This window comes from Dryobates pubescens, chromosome 7 (genome assembly GCF_014839835.1).
Source record: "Dryobates pubescens isolate bDryPub1 chromosome 7, bDryPub1.pri, whole genome shotgun sequence".
Taxonomy (NCBI): domain Eukaryota; kingdom Metazoa; phylum Chordata; class Aves; order Piciformes; family Picidae; genus Dryobates; species Dryobates pubescens.
The window spans coordinates 8574980-8591006 of NC_071618.1; the positions used below are offsets into that span (position 1 = coordinate 8574980).

At 42.0% G+C, this 16027-nt stretch overlaps 1 protein-coding gene across 4 annotated transcripts in view; it reads right to left on the reverse strand.

Moving 5' to 3' along the window:
* Positions 1–16027, reverse strand: part of ARHGEF7 (Rho guanine nucleotide exchange factor 7) — a 128902-nt gene that overhangs the window by 64961 nt on the left and 47914 nt on the right. For all 4 annotated transcript variants that reach the window (XM_054162862.1, XM_054162861.1, XM_054162864.1 and 1 more), the window contains 3 exons: positions 14278–14362; positions 10872–11002; positions 8010–8211 (listed from right to left, as the gene is read on the reverse strand). In XM_054162862.1, coding sequence (XP_054018837.1) covers positions 8010–8211; positions 10872–11002; positions 14278–14362 — 418 coding nt within the window. The remainder of the gene's footprint in view (positions 1–8009; positions 8212–10871; positions 11003–14277; positions 14363–16027) is intronic.

Sequence of the window (16027 nt, forward strand, 5' to 3'; positions counted from 1 at the left end):
GACAACATCCACTGCTCTGCCTGTATCTACCATCACAGAAAGCCATCAGATTAGTCATACATGACTTCCCCTTGGTAAAACCATGTTGACTTCTGATAACCTTTTCTTTAATGCACTCAGAGATGACCTCCAGAATGAGCTGCTCCATCACCTTTCCATGGATGGAAATGAGGGTGACTGGTCTGTAGTTTCCTGGATCACTGTCTTTCTGTCTCTCCCATTTTCCGTATCTTTCAAAAATGGTGGCGAGTGGTAGAACAACATAACATCATCAGCCAACTCTCTCAGACATAGGTGCATCCCATCAAGGCCCATAGGTCTGTGGACATTGTTTGTCCAAGTGATCTCTAGCCCAATCCTTGCTGACCAGGGGACAGTCCTCCTTCCACCAGGCACTCTCTCTTCCAGGATGTGGGATTCCTGAGGGCTGGCCTTAGCAGTAAAGACTGAAGTGAAGACAATCAGTGACTCTGCCTTCTCTGTATCCTCTGACACCACAGTTTCCACCCCACTCCGCAGTGGGCTCACATTTTCCCTATTCTTCCTTTTGCCACTCATGTATTTCCAGAAGCCCTTCTTGTTCTATTACTACTTTTGCCAGCATATACAGGTCTTTATAGGCCCATTAAGTCCACAGGTTTCTGAAACATTAGCCAAAACCCTGGCACCTTGCCCATTCCAACATAAAAGATCTGCTTTTCAGTGCACTGGAAAAAAGCAACCTGAACCAGACACCAGGTTTTCCCATACAGAAGATTCTTCCCTTCTCCCTGCTTTTTTTCCCTAGTCAATGTGAATCCATTACACTAACACTGAAAACAATCAAAATATGCACAGCTTCCAACTGAATTCAAATCAAACAAGCATCTGCTGAAGTTCTGAAGAGCCTGTATCCACTTGATGAATGAAAGCAAGAAGTTACTACTTTGTTTCTTTCCCTGATCAAAGCACTACATTAAACTGTACCCAGCTACGCCTGATAATGCTTTGAAGCATCTAGTGGCTAGTGATAGAATAGACAGAATTCACTTGAGAGAACGTCTTTGGATGGAGAGTGAGGCTGGCACAGGCTTTCAGCAAATTATTCTCAGTACACCCAAAACTCAGAACATCAGCTTCTCCTACATTTGTCAAAGTAGTACATAAGATGCCACTAACTCCCTAAAATGAAGTTATTTTACCCCTTACAAACATCTACCTTTCCAAGTGACTGTGAAAGGACAGTTTACCTGATCTTTCCCAATGCTCTGTTTTATCCTATTTTAATTTACATACAAGGACTCCTCTCACTTGCCTGCAAATTACTCTTTGGCCTCACATTATCTCCTGTCTCTCTTCTACCATATCTCCAGTGTGCCATATTCACTTTCACACAACAGTCTACTCTATGATACTCCACAAAGCACTCCTTCAAGATGTATTTCACTACAGCATTTCAAACCTACTGCTGCACAGACATTAGCATGTACTTCTGTGATTACTGGGCTATGGTATGTAATCTGGATGCAAAAACCTGATTTGGGCTACTTCATCCTACATTATGGGAGGAAAGATGTGCCAAGCAGGACAACAGAAAGCTATGTAGTTCCTATTACAGGATCATAGAATTGTTTCAGTTGGAAAAGACCTTGAAGGCCAAACATCAACCCACTTGACAAGAGAACATACCCTGCCATGTGTACATGGTTGGGAAAACTAGCATTCTTGGTGGTTTAGTTGTTTCTTCTCCCACCCCCTTCTTTCTTTTCAAAGCTAAAACTGCCCTTCCCTCATGCACCACAGAATGGGAACAGCAGATACTCTACTGTTCCATACTACAGCCTCTTCCCACACAAGTTTTTATCCTCTAACATACATCCAGAAGAACCACAAACAGCAATTTTCACTGGGCATGATACTAACATAACTATCAAGAAAGTACAGCAGAAGAGAAACTAGAATAACACATGGATTTCTGGCAAGAATTGAAATAAAGTTTGTGGCATATGAAATGTTATTTTTCAAAGCTATATTCCCTTCTATGTAATGTGATACCATTTAAATGGATTACACTGTGGTAAAACCCAGCAAATGACCATGTGGGTTTTGTTTGTTTTTCAAATCAGACTAACATTTGATGGCAACCATGCAAGTGCATCCCATTCTGGCTGACCACTGGTTTTTAGATCATGAAGGGCCTCTCAAAACTCAGTCTCCAACTCTCTCTGCTGTGGAAGACCTCACCTCCCCCTGCTCCGTTTTACATAAGGAAAAAAACCTCAATAAAGCCACACTGTCAAATATCTAACAAGTTTACACAGTATAAATTTTTCAACCTCTCTCATGAGTAACAGCACAGCAGGATAAAAATAAAATCCTCATTTCAAAGTACTTCCTGACTAGTGATGAAAACATTAAAAAAAGAGACAAGATGTTATAGTGCTTAAAAAGGGAAATGAAAAAGAGCACAGGGAGTTGCAGGGAGAGAGAAACAGACTATCTTTTTCGTCCTCTTTGAGGTCTCTTCCAACCTTAGTGATACTGTAATGTAGGTACCTGTAATGATACTACTACTCCATTTTTTAAATTCTGGTCATAAGAAGCACAATTTCAGACAAATCTCATTTTGCCATTGGGTTGGGGCTGTGGGAGCAGAAAGAATAAACACACTCAAGAGCAAAATAAAAACAATTTCCATCTCAACTGAATTTATTTCCCCAGAAATAGTCATTGTCCAGCCTAGGAAAACTCAATGCTGTGCTCAATCTCAATAGCTGCCCTGTGGCAACGCCAGCGACGAGCAGTGTGAGCAATCTGGCAGTGCAGGCCTAGAGCCTGACATGGTGGTAGGCCATGCTCAGCATAAGTGCAGAGCCAGCTAGCAGTGTACCAAAACAGTGCTGTCTTGCAGCATGTAACTAAAACAAGACACTGGTAGCTATAAACACAGCAAGTTATCTTGGGACAACAGGACATGCACCTGCATCAACAAACCTCGTGTGTCATCCATAGTTGGACCAATAATCTATAATAGTGTGATGTGTGGTCACTCATAGGGAACCAATGAGTCCATGCCAACAAGGCACACCAAATTTATGGAAGTTGTAGAAGTTCCCTTGCTACGCACTTCTGCCTTTCCTGTCTCTTCTTCTAAGCTCTACTTTACTGTGCTATACTCGCACCATAGGCCTGCAACACTGGAACAATAAAGGAACAATACTCGATCATATTGGTCAGCTGTATTGATTCCAATCTCCATCCCATTACTGTCCTACAACCACTCACAGCTCATCACATACACGTGTCAGCATTCTGTGCTAACACTACTCATTATGGCACAGCTAAGCAAACACAGGCATACCTTCACAATGTTGAGGGACTCCCAAGATCTGGTACCATGCTCTGCTTGTGCAATATACATAGTATGTACATAGTATAGTTTAGTTTTCTGAACATTTTTCAGAAAGCAATGTGGGTAAAGGTAGTTCCCATTACTAAGCAGCTCGTTCTTCCTTTGCTCAAATATCTAACTCCAGAGCAACTATATAAGCTAAGATTACAAATACACAAATGTCAGTTGTCTGACATTAGAGGATTTTAATTTAGAACAAAAAAATCCATTTATCTAAACAGGACTGTGAACTCTGTGAGAATTAAAACAAAAATCACACATACATAAAGAATTTTTTTCTTCTGTTACACAGCTTGGCAGTCAAATGCCTTCAGTCTGCTGGAACCTATTTAATGAAACCCACCACTTCCCAGGAGCTCTCCAAATAACCATCATCAAAAACCTAACAAATCATGTTGCCTAGACAGGTTTTCTAACCAGCTGCAGTATTTTGAGCCGCATTTGAGAAAAGGGTAGAATCACACTGTTCATGTCAGAACATTTTAAAGAGTATTTTGAAAACTGTTAAGATGCCCAAAATGAATGTGTCATTCATGAAGAAACCTCAATCAAGAGCAAGTACTTCAACTATCCTATCCTGATTTTATTTTTTTTTTTACTCTTGCAGTGAGTCAAATATAGTCACCAGGAAGTCAAGAAAAACTGACAACGTAGGATTATCAACTGAAGAAATGCCAACTGCTCTAACGAAGACTAGCAAGAAAGAACAGGGACACAGGAGTGATACAGTGACTGTTAGCTCGTACATCATGAGCTGAGAGGGGTGATAGAGGCCCCATCCCTCGAGACATTCAAGGTCAGGCTTGATGGGGCTCTGAATAACTTGATTTGGTTAAAGATGCCCCTGCTTACTGCAGGGTGATTGGACTAGATGACATTTAAAGTTCCATTCCTCTATATTATATGATATAACCTATCTGACCCTTCTGATGAGCTACAGACTTAGAATACATAGAATAAACCAGGTTGGAAGAGACCTTCAAGATCATTGCGTTCAACCCATCAACCAATCCAACACCACCTAAACAACTAACCCACGGCACCAAGCACCCCATCAAGTCTTCTCCTGAAGACCTCCAATGATGGTGACTCCACCACCTCCCCAGGCAGCCCATTCCAATGGGCAATCACTCTCTCTGTATAGAACTTTTTCCTAACATCCAACCTGAACCTCCCCTGGTGCAGCCTGAGACTGTGTCCTCTTGTTCTGGTACTGGCTGCCTGGGAGAAGAGACCAACCTCCGCCTCACTACAACCCCCCTTCAGGTAGTTGTAGAGAGTAATAAGGTCATCCCTGAGTCTCCTCTTCTCCAGGCTAAGCAATCCCAGCTCCCTCAGCCTCTCCTCATAGGGCTGTTCTCCAAACCCCTCACCAACTTTGTTGCTCTTCTCTGAAATCATTCCAGCAAGTCAACATCCTTCCTAAACTGAGGGCCCAGAACTGGACACAGTACTCAAGGTGCGGCCTAACCAGTGCAGTGTACAGGGGCAGAATGACCTCCCTGCTCCTGCTGGCCACACTGTTCCTGATGCAGGCCAGGATGCCATTGGCCCTCCTGGCTGCCTGGGCACACTGCAGGCTCATGTTCAGTCTACCGTCAACCAGCACCCCCAGGTCCCTCTCTGCCTGGCTGCTCTCCAGCCACTCTGACCCCAGCCTGTAGCTCTGCATGGGGTTGTTGTGGCCAATGTGCAGAACCCGGCACTTGGATGTGTTAAATCTCATGCCGTTGGACTCTGCCCATCTGTCCAGCCTGTCGAGTTCCCTCTGCAGAGCCTCTCTACCCTCCAGCAGATCAACTCCTGCCCCCAGCTTGGTGTCGTCAGCAAATTTACTGATGATGGACTCAATGCCCTCGTCCAGATCATCAATAAAGATGTTAAAGAGCATGGGGCTCAGTACTGATCCCTGGGGCACACCACTATGATATAACCTATCTGACCCTTCTGATGAATGCTACAGACTTCTTGAAATAAGAACAGCAGTAAAAAGGAAATCTAACCTCAGGATGCAATGGCAATGTGCTTTGATGCAGAAGGGAAGAGAATCATACAAAACACCTTCTCTAACATCTCCAACAATACCCACAAAGCAGAAACCAGTAAAAGCAGAACCATTCATAACAAATTTTATAAAAGCAACCCAAAAAAAATTATACACACCCACAGAGAGACCAGCAAAATGAGGAGTTAATTTCAACTAAGAAGAATTCAGTAAACTTTAAAAAATAAAGTATTTCCACTACAGAGTGTGTAGGGGGAAAGGCTGACAATAATGACAAGTCTCAAAAAAAAAGAAAAGAAAAAAAAATCAGGTGCATCTGAAAAGAAAAACGGGAAAAGGAGATGCAAACTGACATAATCCAGTATCACAAACACTGCCATGACCTCAAACAGAAGCAAAAGTAACTAGAAAAAGTCAGGTCACCAGTTAAAATATAACCAACATGAATATAAGGGTAGTAGAAACAAAACATTCCACAGCATATATCAAGTGGAAAAGCTGTCTGCAACTCAGAAGAGTGAGTTATTAACAGACATCAAGAACGTCTTAGTCTGGCATTCGTCCTTCTACCATCCTTTCATCTTCATTATACAAAGGCTAAATTCAGACAACTCAAACATACTCACAAAGGCATAAAAGCCATACTAAAACTAGCATTTTGATAAATTAAACAGCACCTCATGTGCTGATTTAGAAGTAAAGAGAACTAGCTGCATCCATGTTGGAAACCACACAGGATGTGAAGTACTGGAAAAGGCCAAACAGTTAAGTGTTTTAAAAGGTGATGAAGAGAGAAAAGTAGAGCACCACAGGACAGTCATTAACTTTTAACTGTTTTCTGTGCATTTGCTGACTAAGCAATGAACTCAACTTCCTGAGAAAAGCACAGGCACACATTCCCTTCCACAGAAGCAACTGTGCATATAAGAGCACACTTCAAGAATGCAACTCTCGCAGAAGCCAAAAGGAGTAAGCCATTGTATCACAGGGAACATGCCTATACAGCAGAGGAAAAAAGAGCTTAGAAGAAAACTTCTCTGATGACAAGAAGTGAAAGTTAGTTAAACTATAGGTTGAAAGCACTTTATCTCAGCCCCCAAGAATCAGACAGGGTTGCAAGGTCTGTACTTGATACTAACCTTGGGCCCACAGCTTATAGGGGCCAACTCCCTATTTAGGAGTATTACATTAACCAAGTGAAGTATTCTTAAGAAACATCAACCCCTTCAATTTCAGTTGTTGACAATTTTTTGCTCTTCTGTGCTCACTGTTAAAAGCTACTTCCATTCTGAAGCCAAACTGCTGACTCAGGTTCCCATCTCTGGAGTGGTAAGAGACCAGAAGTCATGAAATTCAAAAAGGATCTCTACAGCAGTGTTTAAAACTAATAATGATAGGACTAGAGTGTCAATGGCTGAAGATCACTGCTACAATACTACAGCTAAGGAAAAAAATAGGCTTTGGGAACTGCTTTTCAGGATGTTGCATCCTAGAGGTCTCTGAAGAACATGGAAAGCTAAATCTCACATAACTATGTCTAAGAGGCTCTAGTTGAAAATGACGATGAAGCAACAGATCTAAGACTAGCACTCCGCAAAAAGAGACTGACGATCATAAATCAAGAAAGAAAAGAAGATGATACAACTGGAGCATATAAAAAACACCCTATCTAAGGCTGCCTAAAAGAAAGTCATGTCAATAATTTTAGCATGGCCCTAGAGGTGTCTGTATTCATTGAAGCTGTGACGAGGAAGAGAGTTGTAAAGCCTCACAGAACATCCCTAGCAGGTTTATCCCTAGTCTCTGAAAGCACGCATAGGCAGGAGAAATCAGGGGGAAAAGTAGTAAAAAAGACACCAACACACTCCCAAATCAACAACAAAACACCCCCCACAATAAAGCCCAAAACCAAAAACATTGTCACCCACATCACAGACCCAGTGGATTTAAAAGCAATGCTAGTTTTGGTATTCAGTCATGAAGACGACATTTACAGAAGGCAGCTTCCCTGTATGAAGTACAGTGAAAGAGCAAAGCCTATATAAAGCAAAGCTGAAAGTATGTGAACAATAAATAAAAAGAAAAATTACAATTATCCATCAAAAGCTGTTTCCAGTAGATTTTGATCTAACTGGGCACTTTTCCTGCAGTTACTTGCTTCTAAGTAATGGGATGTGTTTAGAGATTTTTCTGGTGTCATTTTCTGATTGATTTTTGGAGGGTTTGTTTCGGTTTGGGTTTTGTGTTTTGTAATTTTTAAAAGAAATTTGCAGGAAATCCCTCACTACCTAAACCTAAAGCACCAATTCAAAGTACATCAGCATCAGAACCATGATCCAGCATTGCAGGAATTCGGATCAAGGAACTCAGAGCAGCCCAACTCAGAGAGAGAGAGACAAGCAAACAGAACAGGGGCATTTTCTGCACACTGACTTAAATCCAAAGTCCTAAAGCACTCCAGATCGGAGGAGCTCCAGAACATAAATCATTGCTGTGATTGAAGTTCACTAAGTAGAGTCAAGCTCAAATAAAAAGTATTACAATTATTAGTGAATCAGCCAATCACTACCCAAAGCAAGAGGTTATGCAGATGTGCTCTCCTTTCAAACTCACCGTTTGATTTTATTTCTCGTACGTAGTTACTTGGGAACCACCCTGTTTTGCCATTCAGAGTTCCTTCCCACCAGCCACCTTCTTCCACTCTCGTAACATGAATAATATCTCCTTTTGAAAAAGAAAGTTCATCTTCATTTGTCTGCTGGAAATTAAATTTTGCTCTCACCACCAACTGATGGTTGCTGTTATCTGTCATGTCCTAGTGAAGATAGAAAGAACAAAACCATCACATTAAAGATTTAAACAATTATTTCATGAACAAAACAGAGGTATCCATAAAATGGAAATAGCCTCTCCTCACAACACTCCCTATGCATTTTTACTCTAAGCATTTGTAAGATATGGTTTGCCATTTCCAGTATTAGTGTCATGTATATTGTCTTACAGCCTCTTCAAATCACGTAGCAGCAACATAGATAAAATGAGAATGTTCAATGCCCAAAAAAATAAAATTCCTTTCTCTGTAGAAGTTGAAGCTTCCTGCAGAGGAACAACAGCCTTACATTGGAGAACTTTTTCTCCTAAAACTTTCCAGGCAAGGAGAAAGGCAGAATTGAGTTTGGTTCAATTTAATTCTGGATATAAATACAGCTTGCAGCTTAAAACTTCCCCCCCCCGCCCCCGTAACAGGTCAGGTAGGAAAGTTTCACACCTGAATGTTCAAGTCACCACAGCATGCCAATGAAGGACAGCGTTCTTTCCACAAAACCTGCACCACAATTTACCTGAAGTACTCACAAACTATTTGCTTTAAGGTTAGCAAAGCTAAGAGTCTTCTGCACATCAGCCTTGCAGCTGTCCATACATATGCTTATTCCCTATCAGCGATGTGAACACAGATTATCACTCTGTCACAACTATCCTACCTACAAGATACCACTCTACCATAGCTACTAAATGTTAATTGCTAATTCTAAGACATCTTTTAAACTAATGATGTTCAAATTCAGCATTCTGTTCTTGAATGTTGATTTTGAATGCCTGCATCACTCAAGCATTTCATGAGAGTTAGGATTAACTTCTATGCTAAAAAAGCTCAATAATTCCATTTTAAATAATGCAAACAATCCACTGCACTGGAACTGAGAGAACAGGACTATAAAGTAAGTCTATCATAAGTAAAGATGAAGACCAGTATAACAAAACACAGTAACTTTGGGAGAGAATGACTGTAACCAATCCTAGTCAACTACCCAGGTAGCAGACTCTCATCAACGTGTTGTTTGTATAGTTGAGATAATGAAAAGATGTACTGCCTAACATCACTGGGATCTTTTATCATCTTAATTCATATCCACAGCAATCATGCTGTTTCACAACACAATTTAGCAAACAATTACCCTTTTAGTGGCTGAGGAACTTTGGAAAATGAGGGCAAACTTAAGAGTATCTTGGGGCTTTCTGCTTGTTTTCAAAGTTACAACGTTCAACAATTAGATCAGCTCATTATCAAACAAGCATCTCTACTTTAGTCCTTTGCTTGCACAACATAAGGTTTGCCTTAGTAAACAGTAGAAATACACAAAAATCATAGAATGGCTTGAGTTGGAATGGACCTTTAACATAACCTAGTTCCAACTGCCCCGCCCCGCTTCCATGGACAGGGACACCTCCCACTAGACCAGTTCCTGAAAGCCTCATCCAGCCTGGTGTTAACCACTTCAGGGATGAAACATCCACAACTTCTTCAACCCATGCCAGTGTTCCACCACACTCATAGTAAAGAGCTTCTTCCTCATTTAAATCTATCCTGCTGTAGTTTAAAACCATTGCCCCTTGCCCTGTCACCACAGGCCCCCTTAAAAAGTCCCTCCCCAGTTTTCCTGTAGGCCTCCAACAGATACTGGAAAGCTGCTGTAAGTCTCACCAGAGCCTCCTCTTCTCTAGGCTGAACAACCCCAACTCTCTTGGCCTGTCTCCTCCAGCCCTCTGATCATAAAATAAGCAGCAACACTGCACAGCAACACCAACTACAGTCCCTTTACTCTGCCAAAATGACTCTCCAGTATGGGAAACCCAGTACAAATTTGGTGACAACAGTTTCAAGCTGATCATCTACAGCAGCAACACCAAGCAAAGAATTTCCTGGGTTTGGTCACCAGCTCTTCCCCACCTCTTGGGCTTCTCTGCCCCTCTACAACTTTCTGCAGGGCTGCTCAAATCACCAAAGTGACATAAATATTCACAACTCCCATTACTTGGGGTGATCAATCTAACAGCCAGTCCCACAAACAGCTGCATTAGTAAAAGCAAGTGGGTTTCAAACTTGAGTAGGAGGCTGGAATTAGTGGCCTAGGGCAAGAACTTGCATGGGCACTGCATAGAGAACACACAAACCACACCTAAGTAAGCTTAAGCAGAGCACTGTGTTTCAAGTTTCACACAGCAATCATCACATATTTCAAAAAAGCCTCCTTCAGTCACAGAAAAGGCAATTTACAGTAGTCACCTAAAGGACAGCTGGAGTTACTTTGAAAAGTAACAGAAAACAGGAATAACTACCCAGACTGCCAACATTAAAAGTACTGCCTTTGTTGAGGTTCAATCAGTGCTAAATGCACAGATAGGAAGAAAATGAGATTTTTTGCCTTTGAAAAAGCAAGTCCTTATACTGAAAAAGTAAGAAATTAATCCAGGAAGATATTGCACATGCAGACAACACAGAGGTGTGAGGGGGAAAAAGCTGTATGTATTTTGGAACATCATAAGAAAAGCTGCAAAAATAAAACATCACAGGCTTGAAATACAGACATGAATGAGAGGAAACAGTGACCTTGCTACACTGTTTTTGACTTATAAATCTCATTAAGAACAAACAAAACAAGCCTAATCACACTATAGCACTTTTCTAGAACTTACCAAACTCCGATACTGTCCCTGAAAGAGTTTTGAAGTTCTACTATGTAAAGACTGGGATCCCAGAGAATCAAAAGATTTTATCCGATGAGATGAGGGACGTGCACACACAGAGTCACTGCCCAGCCCTATGTCTGTAGGAAAGAGGGAGGGGGAAAAGTAATAGATTAGGATTTGAGGAATCTGCATGTATCTTCTGCTTACCTCTGTAAAAGTCATGTGCATAAAGCAGGTTTGTTGTATCTGCAGCTGCTCAACAAACCAAGATTAGAAACTAAAATAATTTTGAGCTCCTGAGACGCTGGAAGTCTCTTCCCCACAGAAACAGGAAAACAATTTCAGCTAGTTAAAGAGGAGGGGGGTTAGTGGTGTATTTCTCCATTCCTACTCACTACCAATCTATTTAAAGGTAATTAACCAGCATCATTTTAGCTAATGGCCAAGAATTTTGTGTGCATAAAACTTGCTTGAAGTAAAGCCAGCCACATCTGTTTCTTAGCTCTTCCCTCTTCCATCGTCTTCTCAATTAAAACATTCCTTCCACTGTCTTTTTTTCCTATGTTCTTTTGTCTCATAACTTTTTGCCAGCTAAGCTATTTCTTCTTTAAAGGGAGAGGGAAGGATAAGAAAATCTGCTTGCCTGGAAAAATAACACCCTCCCAAAACCTCTCCCCTTTTTCATTTCACTCAGCTTCAAGAAGCACATGCGAGATGTTCACCCCAAGCATCGCATGCTGTCAGGATGCCACTGGGGTCCTTGTGGGCTGGGAGTCAAAGGAATAGCAGGGAAGGGCTTATCCCACTGCCCCAGGCAGCAGTGGAGCAGTTAGGGCACTGAGGCCACCCCATTTCTAGACATCAGCCACCTCCTTGGGGACAGGAGGTCAGCCCACTCAGTTAGCAGACCACAGCATGATAGAGGCCAAGCTACACAAGAAGTGGCTCCCAAAAGCCACACTTGGTGCCAACCATGGCCTCTCACAGAGCTGCTGGGAAGCTCTAACTAGCAGAACAGGGGATGCTCCCCATTGCGCCAGCCTCCCCAGTCCTGCAGTGGAAAAACCTCCCTAAGATACATCTTTTTACATGAGCCATTGTTTCCCTTTGAAAAATCATTACCCTTAAAAACCACCTCTATAAATACACACTTAGTCAAACAGTGCAATATTAGAACTAGTCACATTAAGGTGTGTATTTTGTATGGATTGTACGCTGAAGTCATTAAAGACTTCACACTGAACTTGCTTTCCTAAAAGCACTAAAAGGCTATGAAGTATTAATATAAACACTGGTGATTAAAGCCCATTACAGAAAGGACAAAGATCTTTTGTTTTTGCAGACTGCCAGGAAAGAAGTGGGACTAGATGATGGACTTCCTTCAGGAAATTTAACTTCATGGCTAATTCTAAAGCTAGCCAAAATCTTTAAAGTTGCCATCACCACTGGTAACTAATAGAGTCTAAGGATTAAAAGTAATCTGAAATGTCACCATGTCCAGTTTGCTATTTGTCCCAACTGTAGTCAAGTAGAACAGACACCAAGTCAACCGTTATGGCTTGGCACAGGCTCATCTAGGAAAAGAGAGTCAGGATGACTCAGGCAGTGTGTTTGCTCCAGCCTCTGAGAAACCCTAAAATACACCAGCAGCAGCTTTTTTTTAAGTGTGGCCTGATTCCTTGAATTTTATATCTTGCAACAGAAGTCATACACCCATACAAAAGCATCTTTTGAGGCTGAAGTAGAAACTGCACAGTTGAGCTGAAAAGAAGGAAAGTAACTACAAAAAACCCATGTGCAAATTGCAAGTATTTTTACCAATAATACCTGAATATTTTAAAATCAGTTTGAACTTTTGATAAACATTTAAGTGGCTTGCAGCCCCACATATACATTAAAGTTTCCATTAAAATACCAAACACATTCAAAGAATTTCTCAATAGGATTATTGGCAGAAAAAAAGTTCAGCTCTGCTGTTACAAACTCTTGAATGTGCATGTTTGACAAGTATGACTCCTTTTCTCCGAAGCTTCACTATTCCATCCATTCAAAGATTTCCAGGGTTTGTATCAGCCTACCTTCTGTTCTACCACTATCTCAACTTCTCTCACCTTATCTGCCTACAAACAGCAACTGGTAGCTTGATGTTAACATTTCCTGATTGTTCTTGGGTTGAGCTGGCACCATATAGCACAGCCTCACCCTACAATGAAGCGCTGGACACATCTCACCTGTATGCTCTTTCTACAGCGCTCTCCCTCCCACCAAGAGCTGAACTTGAGTGGTTCATGACTTCTTGCTGCAACCTAAATGAAACACAAATGGCTAAGGGATCAAACATGTTCATTCTCCTTGTTACTGTCAAGTGTGCCCAGGCAGCCAGGAGGGCCAGTGGCATCCTGGCCTGCATCAAGAACAGTGTGGCCAGCAGGAGCAGGGAGGTCATTCTGCCCCTGTACACTGCACTGGTTAGGCCACACCTCGAGTACTGTGTCCAGTTCTGGGCCCCTCAGTTTGGGAAGGAGGTTGACTTGCTGGAACGAGTCCAGAGAAGAGCAACAAAGTTGGTGAGGGGTTTGGAACACAAGCCCTACGAGGAGAGGCTGAGGGAGCTGGGATTGCTTAGCCTGGAGAAGAGGAGACTCAGGGGTGACCTTATTGCTCTCTTCAACTACCTGAAGGGAGGTTGTAGACAGACGGATGTTGGTCTCTTCTCCCAGGCAGACAGTACCAGGACAAGAGGACACAGTCTCAGGCTGCACCAGGGAAGGTTCAGGCTAGATGTTAGGGAAAAGTTCTATACAGAGAGAGTGATTGCCCATTGGAATGGGCTGCCTGGGGAGGTGGTGGAGTCGCCATCATTGGAGGTTTTCAGGAGAAGACTTGATGGGGTGCTTGGTGCCGTGGGTTAGTTGTTTAGGTGGTGTTGGATTGGTTGATGGGTTGGATGCGATGATCTTGAAGGTCTCTTCCAACCTGGTTTATTCTATGTATGTATTCTATGTAAAGGATAGTACTGGGGAATGTAGGTGAGCACAGGGGGAAACTGGATGAAATTATTCAAATGTGGGAATGAGACAGGAGCAAAAGTCAACTTCAGTGCTTCACGCTGGGGAAAAATACAAAAAAAAACCCAAACAACAAAAAAGCCCAAGTCTCTTTTTTCCTACAAATTCTTGGTAAAGAGACAGCCTAGCTCCATTGCAAAGCTTCGTTCTGCAGAGGAGGAGGAGGAGAGGGAACCCAGAGAGACCACTACCAAAGTCTTAGCAACATGAACAGCAACAAAAAACACTCTTCTAAAATGCTGTTCATCTTTACTTTATCATGCATATAACAACAGGTATAAATATACATTGATTTAAGTTGAAGGCTATTGTAAGCAAGCACCAAGGGAGAGCAAACTACTTACCTGCAGTCACCTTATTTAAAGCCACAAGAGAGCTGAGAACTTTGCTGAAATTCTGTCCCTGATACAGGTCATTTGCATCAAAAGTCTGGAAACAAAAAGAACATGCAGTAAGTCATAGAAGCAAACCTTTAAACTAAGTATTTCTATGCTATCATGCAAACAATGACTATAGAAGCTATTGCCTGATCAAGGTATCAGTCTTCCAGTAGCTGTTGTGAACCAGCAAAATTGTGAGATTCTTTTTAAAATAAAGGTAACTGAACAAACAAAAGAAAAAAAATTTACATGCACAACAAAAAAAGCCCCTCCCCCCCAAAAAACCAACACCACCACCAAACCACAAAATTAGAATAGAATAAACCAGGTTGGAAGAGACCTTCAAGATCATCGTGTCCAACCTATCATCCAACACTACCCAATCAACTAAACCATGCAACCAAGCATCCTGTCAAGCCTCGCCCTGAACACCCCCAGCGACGGCGACCCCACCACCTCCTCAGGCAGCCCATTCCAGTGGGCAATCACTCTCTCTGTGTAAAACTTCCTCCTAACCTCCAGCCTAAACCTCCCCTGACGCAGCCTGAGACTGTGTCCTCTTGTTCTGGTACTGGCTGCCTGGGAGAAGAGACCAACCTCCACCTCACTACAACCCCCCTTCAGGTAGTTGTAGAGAGCAATAAGGTCACCCCTGAGTCTCCTCCCCTCCAGGCTAAGCAACCCCAGCTCCTTCAATCTCTCCTCATAGGGCTTGTGCTCCAAGCCCCTCACCAACTTTGTTGCCCTTCTCTGGACACGCTCCAGCAAGTCAACCTCCTTCCTAAACTGAGGGGCCCAGAACTGGACACAGTACTCGAGGTGCGGCCTAACCAGTGCAGTGTACAGGGGCAGAATGACCTCCCTGCTCCTGCTGGTCACTCTGTTCCTGATGCAGGCCAGGATGCCATTGGCCCTCCTGGCTAATTCCACCAATGACTCATTTTTCATTAGAAAGAGAATACATAAACAGCTTCATTCAAGAAAAACTGAAGATAAATACCAAGGTTAAATAAATTTCATGGAAGTTGAATAAAAAGTAATTATCAGAAGAGAGGAGCTTCACTCAGACATTTCAGCCAAAAAATGTACTGGGTATCACTACTCTTGGCATACCGTTCTTTTTCTGTAGCAGCTCACATGCACTGTACCTAATTATTCATAAAGCACTTTTTGAACTATAACATATACTTCTAAACTTATTATGACAACCTACACACTATCTCTTTATTCTACAAGTCAGAGGAGAATATACAATCCCCTCATTTTCTGGAAAGCTAAAGAGTGAAGTTGTGGGATAGGTTAGCTGGCAAATGAAGTTTAAAGAGAGGAGGGATGAAATCTAAGCATTATGTTACTTTTATAACTGTGGGAAAGGGATCCAAACCTCCAAGTATCTTGTAGAAAACACTGCAGTAACTTTTAAGTGCTGGGTGATGACATTAAACATCTGGATTTTCAGGAAGGAAAGGGGAGATTCAAAAAAAAAAAAAACCAAGAAAGAACCATAATATTTGCTTGAGGTAATGGGAACACTCATCCAAAGTCTCATGGTAATATCTCTCCCAATAGATCCTGCATAGGTTGCAAGGCATCACAGTATTCCCTTGAGCAAGGTTAGAAAAAGGACAGTTAAAGACAGCTTTCCAACCAACACAGAAAAAAAACAACACAAGAACAAACACACACACGCCAAAAGAAAGAACACCACACCAAA